The sequence below is a fragment of the Ischnura elegans genome, chromosome X (assembly GCF_921293095.1).
Source record: "Ischnura elegans chromosome X, ioIscEleg1.1, whole genome shotgun sequence".
Classification (NCBI taxonomy): Eukaryota; Metazoa; Arthropoda; class Insecta; order Odonata; family Coenagrionidae; genus Ischnura; species Ischnura elegans.
In genome coordinates this window covers 26,674,051-26,687,760 of record NC_060259.1, presented here as the reverse complement: position 1 = coordinate 26,687,760, position 13,710 = coordinate 26,674,051, and the positions used below count along the sequence as shown (strand labels likewise).

The following is a 13,710-nucleotide window of genomic DNA, read 5'->3' as shown; positions in this document are numbered from 1 at the left end:
CTAAATTATTTATTATCATTCTGTTAAGGAGACGAGATAAATCTTCGGTAGGCCGGCTATCTGGACCCAATGACGAGTAATACTTTTGGCAATTGCACAGCAATGAATTTCGATTATTTTATAAACAAAAAAGAAGATTTGAGGCAAGAAATAATATTAATATGCGTAAATTGATAGAAATTACGTGTGTAATTAGCGCAAGTTCACGTTTTATCACGAGAGCGTTTAAAATTTTTGATTAGGCTACACTGCGTTGCAATATTTCCCCGAGGAACGAATTTGTGCTATATCGAAATTGCGCTAATCGAAATTGCGCTATACGAGACATGGGTGTAGCACAAATTCATTCCTTGGGGAAACATCCGTATGATGCTTAGCCTAATCCTTAACCTTATAAGGTTATAACATTCTCTTGATAAATATAAATTTGATTAGGCTTAGCAATGTAGGGATGTTTCCCCGAGGAGTGAATTTGCGCTGTTTCAAAATTGAGCTAACTGAAATCATGCTAAGCGAGGCATGGGTGTAGTTTTACTCATAATATTGCATGCCAACAGTTTGGAAGGGATCTAATTCAAAAGGATCTAATGGATAGCGTTGAATTTCAGCATGGACAAACTGCATTGATGCTCAGCGTGTCGCATGGGCGACTCGATATGGTGCAACTTCTCTTGGAAGCTGGTGCTGATGTGAACATTCAGGATGAAGATGGGAGCACAGCCCTCATGTGTGCTGCAGAGCATGGCCATGCTGATATTGTGAGAACTCTCCTTGCACAGCCAGATTGTGATACCACCATTGAGGACAATGTACGTATGCTCCTTTTCTTGCTATGTCATAATTCTAGTGACCTGAAGGGTAAAGGACCAGTGGTCATTAAGGTAATGACACAACTACTAGCCATTTTACCTCATAATTTACAAGCAAATTGCAATGCCTTTTTCTTAATGTGCCACTGACCTTGGTATCTGTTCCCCATAAATTTCTTCACGCCTCCAGAAATGGTCCCTTTGCAGTTCCTCTTCTGCCCACTTTTTCTGTTGTGCCACTACAATATAATATCCCCCCTAGGTTATATAAAAGGGCTGATGGGAAAAATAAATTTTTAAAAAAAAACCATCTGGCCCAATGGAAAAAAGTTGTGGGACCGATCAAAATTAAGGCCTGAAAATTTTGAAACCTCTAGGTCAGCGGTTCCCAAACTTTTTCTTTCCGCGACCCATTTTAGCTCATTCTTTTTAGCCGCGACCCCCTAAAAATGGTCGTCCAAGTTTAAGTACGTTGTTCACCATATTATTAGTATCTCGCGACCCCTACTTTGGGAACCGCTGCTCTAGGTGAACCCTTGACCCTCGCTAAAATGCAATTTCGGGGGTAGGGTCAAAATTCGAAAAATATAATATTTTATGGTCATTCCCTATAGATTTTGTCGAGTCACTACCCTTATAGGGCAAACATTTTGTGCATTTTGACGTATCTGCCATCATTTAGCCACAAAATGCCTAATTTGAGTCCGCAAAGAAAATTTTCGGAAGCCCACACTGTGTCGTGGATAAAAGAGTGGTAGGCTGATCCCGTCCCCTCCCCACTTGCCTCTCCCCCTCCCACGCCTCGAATACAGCAAAATTCATTCTGCGTGTGCTGCTAGGAGGGCGTTCATCTTTCATAATTTAAATCGGAAGATGGTAGAAGGTAAAGAAGGATGCGTAGTGAGATGATTTATCCCTTACTTGGCATCTCATCGGTGTTAAACAAATCGATGTTACCAATTTTTAGGGAAGTGATGAAATATTTTTAGATCCAAGAATGCAGGTAAGGAGCCTATAGTCTATGAAGAGGCCTCTCGACTGTCTATGAAGGTGTGCGAACTATGGTGACGCACTTCTCTTCCATTATGTGTGTGACTAAATGGATTTAGCGGTACCACAGGAAGTACTAAAACTTATGGAAAATGCAAATAGGCCAAAACCAGGGTTTTATTGAAGTACAAAACTCAAACACTGTTAAAGGAACATTTAAAATTATGCGATATTTGTGTGTGTAAGTGCAAGAAGGAGCATAAGGTTCCCCCTAATGAAGTACCTATTTTAAGAGACAAGCAGAGGAAACGAAAGATAATGGCTGCTGGATTGAATCCCAAAGAAATTCGACAACTGAGGGAAAAAAAAGGGAATCATTGGAGAACGTTGAGTCAACATCATCAATTTTTGTATGGGGAAATAGTATCAAAAATTTTCTTCATCAATTCAATCGAAGAAAATAAAACTGGCGAGAAATTAGCCGATTTGTATCCCTACTTTCCTCATGAAATTAACATTAAGGACTAAACTCAAACTGGAACTTTTGCGGGGAAAATGCGTCTGCCAACTGTGATGGACATATATGCAAGAACCAAACAGCAATGATCATGAGAGGTCTCAAATTTTTCAGGCCCTATTTTTGATCGGTCCCACAACTTTGTTTCATTGGGCCTGATGGATTTGAAAAAAATCGATTTTTCCAATCCGCCCTATTATATAATTCAATTATTTGAGCCATACCAAAATCCAATAAATCCACCTCTCCCTCTGAAATGTGCCTTTATATAACTCTTTGATAGAGCGATCCATTTCTGTGACATCTGCTACTCAGAGGTAGCTCTTGTGCCATCAACCTTTGTGAAATGCTACGCTTTGATAAGGGCAGCCTTGAATGTGAATTCCCCCTCTCAAATTCTCAATTTGCTTCTGCCCATAATCTTCTCTAGGTTTTTCTTTGCCTCATTTCTGCTTTTTATGGTAGAAGTGCATTATAATTTCAAATAGCCCAAATCTGTAACAATTTGCTTTTATGGCGGCTCTCTTCTTTCTATCCTAACTGAAAAAGACATCTATTAAAATTATAGGATCGCATTTCTATCTTTTTCGTACAGGACCTTTACAGAATGCTCGAAAGCATTCAATGAAAAAAAAAATTTCCTTCACAATGAAAGCAATGCAGATGACTGAATTTTGTATGAAGGTAAATCATCGTTTGGGCCTGAGGCACTGTGTGTACAAATCATAGAAAAACACTATATAATATTTGGGCGTTCTTTTTATACATTTTTACTTTAAACTAGTAGCCCAAAAATTATTCCAACTGTATCGTTCACCTGTGTTAAAAGAGATTTGATTTTCAGGATGGGAGTACAGCATTGAACATAGCTATGGAGGCTGGTCACCGAAATATCGGAGTTCTGCTGTATGCGCATGAGCACTTTCAGCCCAGTTCACCTCATGGATCGTTGAAGCAGTGGAGGGCCAAGAGCTCGCAGTCGTCAACACCCACGCCTGCTGAAAACTCATCTTGATCATTTCTTTTGAGTCATTTTTTCATCTAATCATGTGGATATGCTCCAGTTATTTGAATGCAGCTTGGGGTATATCCATACTTACCTAACTATCCATATTTTATTAAATGTGGGAATTATTTTATGCATAATTTCTGTTACTAAAATTCATTTGTTGGCAATCCTGTATTTAATGTAGGTACTGCAGTTTTGACTACGTATGAAATTAACATGGGGATAAATTCTGGAAAAAGGAATTATTTACACCTCCAGATTGCTTATTTATTTTACCTCAAAGCAAAGAAATCAATCCCTAGTTTTGCTTGATGAAATGGGAAAATCAAATTTTAGTTAAAATCATTTTTATGTGATATTCATCACCCATTTCTTGTCAATTGTATACATGTTTTCTTTTATTCTATGTTTGGCCAAAACTCTCATTTATGGTTCTGTAGCATTATCTGGCTATAGTGATTTTCACATGAATGTTAGTTTTTAGTGTGTGACTCATTTGAAAATGTTTTCATGCAGATTTCTCTTTGTCAGAAAATATTTTTTTAAATATTCACATCCTGTGTCAAATCTTTCACACTGCTTATCAAGCATTAATCATTACTTTGCCGCTATGCTCTAGGTAATATGATATGAACTAGGAAAGACTAAATTCATACCTTATGTATTATAACTTAAACCAGTAATATTTGAGAAAAAATTTTCTCAAATTTTAGTGACTAACTTATATCTTAATATGCTTCAGTTTCTGACTTACTGAGACTGAATTCTATTCTTCTAATGCTGTTGTGAAGACTATTTGGAGACTAACATGTTATCACCAAAAACTATTAAGTATTGTATTTTTCTCTGAAAGTAATAGGTTTGACATAAAAATACATTGAAATAACATGATGATTTGAAATATACATTATTCCATAGCAATGAGAATTGGTAATGTAATTGTAAAAATGGTCACATGGCAAGAGTAATGAACGGAATGCAATTGCAGAGATTTACTCAATCACTGTTGCGCACAGAATTGACCAAAACAGTCAACTTAAAACTCGGTGCTTGAAAGTTTGGAGTTGTCCAAAGCATGCATGTAGCAATTGGCTCAGCACATGCAATGTACATGGGTGCAAAGTTACTTTTACCAAGGTTGAAATTGGCTGTGAAAAAATCATTTAGCTTAGCTGTGATTCAGACCCATCATACAAGACAGACCCAGAAGTTCTTAATTTTGGTGTGGTACGCTACCAGTTACACCACCAAGCCAAGGCAAGGCGTGGAAGCCCATCACCTAGCTAGAGTCTTAGTGGTGTAACTGGTAGCATACTTGGCTGACAATGGGGAGATCTGGGTTGAAATTACAGCTAAGCCAAATGACTTCTTCATAGTTAATATCGTCCTCGGTGTAAATGGCCTTATATCTGTTGCAAATTTCTGTCACCTGAGTTTGAAGACCAGTACCTCAAAGACTGCCCACTTGATTTTAAAACAAATTAGACTATATTAAATCTTTTGTAATTCTTTGACTGATGGAATAAAATCTATTCTGATGTTTAATAATTTTAAGTTTCATTTTATTTCACTCATCAGTTTTAAAGCTAATGAGGCAAATTTAAAAACTATTTATTATCTGTGCACCCGACAAAATTGTGGTATCGACTATCTTTTTGCTCTGGAGTTCATCATTATGAAGTAATGAATCCACAAAAGATATGTTTACAGAAACTGTTATTAAGTTGATGCCATTATACATTTATTTTGGATGATGAGCACGCTGAGCTGATGGGAGCTTGCTGAAAAGGCTTCAGGGAGGGGTACACTGTTGCCCATTTGAGCAGCACACAAGAAATCGTCCACAGCAAGTATTGGTGCACCAGAGAAGAATCACTTTCCTGTTATAAGAAGTTATAAGGTAAAAAGGTCTTCAAATCCAAGTGACAGAATTTTCAATGGATATTAAGTTGAATTTGATGTATTCTGCTCAAGTGCTTAATCTGGTTATTGGTACACATCAGGGCTTGTACATTCTCCCCCAATTAAGTGAATGCACCATTTATCCAAAGTATTCCGTGAGTATGCATCCAGGGATGTTGAAATGTCATAAAGGAAACTAATTGATGGTTAAAGTGCACAAAAGATATATCATCTCTCTGTTAAACTATAGCTATGAAAAATAAAGCATCGCAAAATTTTTAAAATACATACTACTAGTTATGGATGTGTGAGTGCTCGAAAATATGAGTTGAGTAGTTGGTACTCGACATGAATGTTTCGAGTAGCATTACAAATATCGAGTTGAGAAGTTTCGGTTTCAGAGCTGTCGAGACCAGCAGGTCCACCAATCTGCCCACAGGAAGCTTTGCCATGAAGCTCATGAAATATATAATATCGTTTTAAAATCGTTAAGCCATTCTTATGTCTTGACATGGCAGTTTCAACTTGGTGTATACCCTATAGTTGTCTACGTGGGTGCTAAATACCTCTTCTACAGCCGTGGTAGCTGATTGTCTTCCAACCTGGCAGCGTATTCAGAGTAATCTTAGTGGACCGCTGCATTGCTCCTCCTTTTTTATACATTGTTTTTGTACCCTACCCAACTCTCTTTACTAAAGCCGAGAGAATACGTAAAAAATTTTTAAGAATTCTGAAAAAAAGAAAAATATGCAAATTTAAGGTTTTAGCAGACAATGCCAATTTTTCCCAGTGTTTGATGTCAAAATCTTTTAGCCTTTTTGATTACTGTGTATGTCTGATGTTAATTTTCGTTCATACCTTTGTTGCATTTACAGTACACTCCCGATTATCCGGGCTAATGATGGGGAGAGATTGCATGAATAATCAGAAAACACAGATAATCCAAACTTTCACGTAAATGTCTTGTAATGTTCATAATTTACGTAAAACAAACAATTTGTGCCATTATTCTGTTATTTAAGAGTGCTTCTCGGACTCATTGAGAGCTTTCTTTGCCAGTTCGTGATCTTTTTTGCAGCGATAACATGGTTGTACTCATATTACTAATGCTCCATGTAAGACCCGTTTTCGAAACCCACACATCCGTGGCTGTGTGATCTCAGATACAGAAAAGTAGTTATCACAAATGCTTCAAATCCATTGCTCGATGTCAGAAACTACGCTGTCAGGCACCACGCCATGTAGTCGTATCTCGCACAAGTTGCCCGGGTTGCAACTGGTGCGCGAGGTGTATCCGTGATCAAGGAGCATGGTCGCGCACTGCGAGGCGTGGAAAACAGGAACAAGGTGCTCCCGTGAATGCAGCTAGCGCGTGATCGCTTCCTTTTTACGAAGGGGATTCTAACGGAAATAATCCCGTTGTATCCTACCAATAATGCTGTAATTCCGATGATTTTGCGTCCAATTTTTAAAAATAAAGATCTCGGACAAAAATTGAGCGAGAGTGAAAATCATGCACAGATAATCCGCAACCCGGATTGACTGCAGCCGGATAATCGGGAGTCTGCTGTACTTTCTTTCTTGAACTTAAAAAACAAGAGTTTCTAAGGTTGATAATGTAACGTGGATAGGGGCACAGGGGAGGAGAGGGTGTGAGAAAAATGGAATTTTTTTACTCTGTAAAGCTAATGCTAATTTCTATTGTTCAGTCGACTTTGAAATCCATGAAGATTCAAGATCCATATAAATTGTTGATAAACTGTATTTCTCCAAATACAGACCCCACCCCCCTAATTTTGAGGCTTCAGTTTTGGGGAAATAAAAAAGAAGCGTTTGAATATGTGTCCCCCCCTTTACTTTTACCGTGGTCATTTTTGGAAAGAAAGGGGTACTATATTCAGATAAATATGGTAATTATTCATAAGAATTCTCAAGGTTCTCGAATCTTGCAATTTTGGCAAGAAAGTACATATGTACTTTTACTGCTACGTAAGCAATTTTCTGCAGGCAGTAATACTGTAACATGGAAACGTCAAAACCTGTTGCCCAAGCTTGTAGAACAATTGATTTTTCTCCATGAGAATTTGAAAGGATCAAACATTACATGATTAATTTGCGTATATGTAGTATGTAATTTTTATTATAACTGTGCAAATTCCTTAACTCAGGGCTCTTCCCAGCAGTTTGGACAAATATATTACACAATTTAATTTTCGACATATTACTAGAGGTAATTCATTTCAAATATTCCTATGGAAATGTTTAGACACATTAATTTCCATTCATCCCTTAATTCTGACACAATCTCAATCAATGTTAATCATTATCTTTTCCTTTATACATCAAGCTAAGCATTTAGAATCGAAAATTCATATTGGGATTGGAAAAATGAGAATATATTGGAGCATCCATTGTTGTATTTCCTGGTCCAGAAATTATCATATTCAACTCGACTCGAGATCAAAATGTGCTACTCCCATATCCCTTCTACTAGTGGAAAGAAACAGCATATTTCTCTTGGCTTCCGCACATTAGTGTGACTCATTCTGTGCTATTATTTCCTGTGATGCTAAAAAGAAGTTATCATATTTTCCATGGTTGACTTTTTGATATATTCAATGATCCTAGTAATCATTGGTGTTGCATTGAATGGCAAAAGTTATAATTAAACTTCATTTCTAAATTATTGTCCATTAAGAGCAAGCATTGTCAAGTGGAAAATTCCTTGATTTTTAAAATTCTGTATTGTAAATGTTTAGCAATGAGCTAAAATGGGCTGTGGCGTCATGCTCTAGTGGAAAGTGGTTGATTCTTTTTCCCTTTTGATGAAGGGTAATTGATGCAAGTAAATTCAAGAAATGTTTGACTCCTTATATATCAAATTTGATTTTTATCAAAATTTCTAGATGGCTGCAGTCCCTATGAGCAAAAAATTCCAGACTGTTTTACTTCGTTCTCATTCTTACAGAAAGAATGTGCTCCAAATTATAAAATACCTCACTATCTCTTATTCCAATTGTGGTAGAGCCATCATTATTGTTTCATAAAGCTAATGCTATATGTATTGCAATAAATATCAAATTTTAATGCCATTTCCTTCTTTTGCTAAACTTTTTGTTAAAAAAAATTAATGACTTAACTTTTCTCAAATATACCTCTCCAGATTTTGTGGAAACTTTTGTTTTATAGTCAAAACATGTCTACCTTATTGCTGCAAAAATAAAATTTATTTGCAAAATTGAATGCATTTGGCAAAGTTACTTGTAACACTTTTCTTCCACTCATCTTTTCGTCTCTTCTATTAGTAATGCATACAGTAGGTTTATAATTCAAGCCTATGGATGTAGGTACTAACTTTTTCAGGCTGGTAACATGACCTATAGCTTCAATTATAAACTATACTTATTGCCAATGTTTGTTATTTATAATTTTAACTAAATACATTTGGTAAAATCTATACGAGAGGTAAACAGAAGTTTCTGTTGAAAATCAGCTTGAATGATTTGATTTTCAAGTGGACTTATACTATAATGGGTACATATTTTTCATCATTTGAACAAAAATTCTTCAAAGCACATATAGACTTGATTTTAGAAGAGTATTTGTTTCTTTTCTAGATATGATCCACTTCTTGGTAGTAGTTAAATTTTCCCTTACATATTGCAATCTCGCATTTGTTCATTTTGATTTTAAACAGCCCATTAATTATTTGTATTTTGATTTAAAGAATGAGACTTCCTTATGGCGAAAGGTGATTGCCCTGATTTTCCTAATTTTAGTGATGAGTACGAAACTATTAAAGTGAAACCTTCGCTAATGTGCAACAGTCACTGCATTTTTTCTATCTAGCTTGTGTAATGACATAAATTGGAAATTATAATTTTATAATAATAAAAGTTTTTAACGTTTTAATTGATTGAATTTATTTTTTTGGCAAAAAGCAATTACAACAAAAGAATTCTAGATAAGTTACTCGTCTTATGCAACTTTTAAAACCAAGATATATGCAGATATGAAGTAATAAATTATATAATAATAATAATGACAAAAAAACGACCCTTCAGAGGGTGTTGCCAGCGGTGTTGGGGGAACTAGAATGACTCATCTGCTCAGTGAGAGGAAGGGGGGGGAGGGGGCTGCGAAAGCATGGGAGGTTGGAGGCCGTGGTGGGGATGGAGAGTTTCTGGGTTCTCTGCCTTCCTGGCAGTGAGGCACTGGAGAGAATACGGACAAGGGAGCTAGGGACGAGCATGTAAGATCTTGTAATTTTGTGAAGTCTTTCTTTCTAGGCAGAAATGTGTGAGCTAATTGATTTGTGCAGTTTGAGTTTCCAGTCTGTGTTGTCTTGTTTGGTTCTAATTCTAATAACTCAGGCATGCATTTTTACGACTCTACCATGTCTTTCAATCTCTAATGATGGAGTACCATATAATTTTATTTTATTTTTATTTTAAAGAAATAGAACCACATACAGCATATACTTGCCATTTTATAGTGGCCAGGTAACAATACATAAATTAGAGGACGAAGACGCAATATAACATGTAGAAAACGATAATTTCATTTACAAAAACTGAAGGACAACAAGAAACTGCAGTGACAGACTACTTCGGTGACAGATAGGATAGGGAAAGGCTTATGAAGGATTTCAATGGAAGTGCAAAGGGGTCGATGTGTGGAGGGAGTGAGTTCAACACAGAAGCAATGTGGTAGAAAAACGAATGTTTAGTGAGTGAAAGTCTAGGAATGGGCATGTGGATTAGGGGATGAGAACGGGTAGGGCAGGGTGGAACTTTAAAATTGATAAAAGAGAGCAATGCAGGGCAGTCGATGGTGGAATTGAGAATCTTATAAATAAGTTTTAAATCAGCTGTGAGCCTATGGGTAGTGAGATTAGGGATGAAGAGGGAGGAGAGAATAGCATTAGTGGACATGTTGCGTAAATGCGGTATTCTATTTTTTATTATATCGGCAAAGAAATTGCTGACACAGTCCAGGGATGAGAGGTTGGTTTGTGAAGAGATAGACCTGATAGGACAAGAGTAGGTAAGAATTGGAACAATGATAGATGAAAAAAAAGTTCGAAGTGCTTGGGGGTCTTTAATTTCAGTGAAACGGAACAGGAGTCCTAAGAGGGACATTGCTTTAGACTTAATGGATTGTATGTGCGGGGAAAAATTTAATTTATCGTCAGTGATAATGCCTAGGTCCTTAGATGTTGACACACGCTTCAGAGAGTGATTACAAATACTGTAGTCAAATTGATGTGTGATCTTCTTTAGGGAAATGGACATCACACTACATTTATCTGGGTTTAATGTAAGATTCCAGACATTAAACCAATTCGATGTCTGACGTAAAGCATCTTGTAGGTCATGGCAATCAGATGGCTTTTGAATTTCCTTGAACAATTTACAATCGTCAGCATAAAGGAGAGTTTGAGCTTGGGAAGAAGGTAGCAAAGAGGCAAGATCATCAATATACAAGTTAAACAGGTAAGGACCAAGGACACTCCCCTGAGGAACCCCAGATGTCAGAGGAGACCAAGGAGAAGATGAGCCAGAAAGAATAACGCTTTGAGTTTGGTTGTTGAGGAAGCTAGTTAGGAGACTTTTGAAATTAGCAGAAATATTAAATCGTTCACCTAATTTGTGTAGGAGGAGGCTATGATTGATAGAGTCAAAAGCTTTGGAAAAATCCAGGAAAATCATGGTGTCTAACTGTGATTTATTATTAATGGAGTTGATGGCATTATGCTGAAAGACGGATAAGTTGGTCATGCATGAGCGGCCGGGAAGAAAACCATGTTGATTATCAGGGAGATGTGGGGAAGTGAAGTAGTATAGTCGATTTAAGATTATTCTTTCACAAACAGAAGAGAGAACTAGAAGTAAAGAGATGGGTCTATAGTTTGATGCAACATTTTTTGGCCCGGATTTATGAATGGGGATTTTGTGTGCTAAATCCGACAACTGTCTTATTTTTCTAGATTGATTTTACTAGATAAATGAAATATTTTTTGATTTGCCATCTGTCAATTTCTTAAGTATGTATGGAAGAAAATCCAAAACATAAGATGCAAAATTTTGTTTACTAACTGTGAAAGATACAATGTAATGTGCGCACACCTACATTGTCTAATTATTGCATGTAATCCTTATTACTTTCATCATTGGATATGTTAGTAGAAATTATAATACTATGTACTATTATGCTAATTCAAGCAAAATTATGCTGTTATAGTGAAAACATCTAATCGATTTTTGGGTGCAATCTAATATAGGAATTCGTGATTCCTTGATAAATCGATAAATAGAAGTGACTTAACCATGATAAACAAAGTTAAAATGTATCAGAAATGCATCATATTTGGACTCATTCTTTTTTATAATTGGTGTGAATTCCTATTCTTGAAATCACATGGTGGTAAAGCACTAATTGCGGAAAGTTATTGGTTGTCACCGAAGAACAGTAGGTACATAGATGACTCATGCTATCAGCATGTTTTTCAAAGTTATAGACCAGGAAGGCAGGATGCGTGAAAAGAGGAGCTGGCAAGGAAAGGGGAAGAGGCTCTTTGAAAGAAACCACATCCCATTGTTCTCAGGTAACTTGAAACTTTTGCTCGACTTTAGTGAAATTTTCTCAAGCTATAGAACTTGGGGCTCTATCCATTCCTACTCCCCATTCCACTTCCATTTTTAATTTTTCACAGAGAAACTACTACCATGCCTAACATGCTTAAAAATGTCAAAAATACACTGTTTGGTGTCATTTTATTTTATTCTGTGCATAATGCCAATATTTCAATCCAATGAACGTACCTCATCATTTGCCGAAAGTCGTTGTTAGACACTTATGGGCCCAATAGGTGACTCATGTTGCAGTTGGCCTCGAAACTTTGAAGAAGGTAGGCTGAAAAAGGCCAGTTGTCAAGAAAGGGGGAGGGGTAAAACATGTTTCTATTGTTCTCATGTAACTTGATGCTTTGTTTCGAAGGATTTATGGTCTTCGTAACATGAACCCTGAGCGAGCCATGATCTGGGTTGCTACAGACTTGTTGGGCGGCCACAGAGGGGAGGGAATCATTAGAGGGGTGGACTGATGGGTGGGGGATAGTGGATTCTGGAAAATGTGGAACGTAGCTACTATTCTATGGTGCTGAGCTTCTCCCGATGGTAGTTCCATCTTTTGGCTAAGATTCACACTATGTGCCCATCGTGTTTACCCTTAAAGATTTTTCACTGTTTGGGCCCATCTTCTTGCTCTGCAAGTCATCATTATGAATCCACTAATGATATTTTCATGTGAGGTGTATGTAACGGGTTATCATTTAGCACTCACTTTTGGGTTATAAGGGCTCTGACCTGCCTGGAGTCAGCCAAAAAGGCTGAGAATGGGGGTTATACAGTTGCCCAATTGTCCACTGCAGGCAGGTAAAAAGCAGTTGGCCTTTAGCAATGCCTCAGTCAGACTAAAAAGTATGGGCATGATGGGTCATCTTTAAGAGTGCATATTAGTAGCAGTTCAAATCTACAGGATGGAAATAATGATAAATGAGATCTAGAAGCATCTCCAATGCTGTGGTAACTTCATTGAAGATGTCACTGACAGATCAAGGCTAGTCACTCACACTGAGGGAGTATTTTTATCTTTTACTGTAAGAACTCAGTATTTTCAAAGGTAGAGATGATTCTAATGAAGTCAGTAGTTTCATTGGATGATTTCTTTGGATTGCTTTGGTGGCTTACTGTTACATCCATATTGCATTAATAGTGAGCGTAGCGACATGAAAGTTTATGTGACCATTGTGAAAGCCTGTAGCTACAAAATATGTAAAGGAAATTATAATGTATATTTGTAAGCCGTGGACAAAAAATTCTTTTGACATGACAGATTTACCTTTTGCATAACTTTTATTGCAGGAAGACTATGGAGGAGAAAGTCATAGGAATGAGGAAATAATTTTGGTTGTGGACTCACATCTCATGTCATGAAAGATAAGCTGAGCATGAAGCTCATTCCAACAGCTCCTGAGAAAAATATCAGCCAAATATCTTCAGAGTAAAGTGTGACGTAATGACACGAAACTAAGCTAGTCCCAACAAGGAATGCCTTGGTTATTTTGTGGCCCAGGTTGCAGTGGAGAAAGTCCTTGCCTGCTATTCAGAAGGTCTAAGTCCAGCTTGGGTTAGTGGCCCTTATCCAGGACATGGGTGTTCGTGATTGCTCATTATTGTTTTCTCATGAACGTGTGATACAATGGGCCTCAATTCACTGTTTTTGGAGTAATGAAGATACATGCAATAAAAAATTTTCAAATTGTTTGATAGACTGGTAGAAATAGGTTCATTAAAGGGATCGGATGTTTTCAAGTAAACATCTCCATGCACAAAGAATTGATTTTCTACCAAGCCAATGCCTTGAACTTACAAGAATAATTCTTTTGGTGTGCCTCTCAGAACTCTGTTTCATGTTTTCGT

The 13,710-nt window shown here is 37.0% G+C and overlaps 1 protein-coding gene across 2 annotated transcripts in view; it reads left to right on the top strand.

Annotated features, from left to right (window-relative positions):
• Positions 1 to 4,879, top strand: part of LOC124170643 — a 48,158-nt gene extending 43,279 nt beyond the window's left edge. For both annotated transcript variants that reach the window (XM_046549505.1, XM_046549503.1), the window contains exons 13-14: positions 609 to 809; positions 3,161 to 4,879. In XM_046549505.1, the coding sequence (XP_046405461.1) occupies positions 609 to 809; positions 3,161 to 3,331 (372 nt within the window). In that variant the 3' untranslated portion in view covers positions 3,332 to 4,879. The remainder of the gene's footprint in view (positions 1 to 608; positions 810 to 3,160) is intronic.
• Positions 4,880 to 13,710: the final 8,831 nt, after the last annotated feature.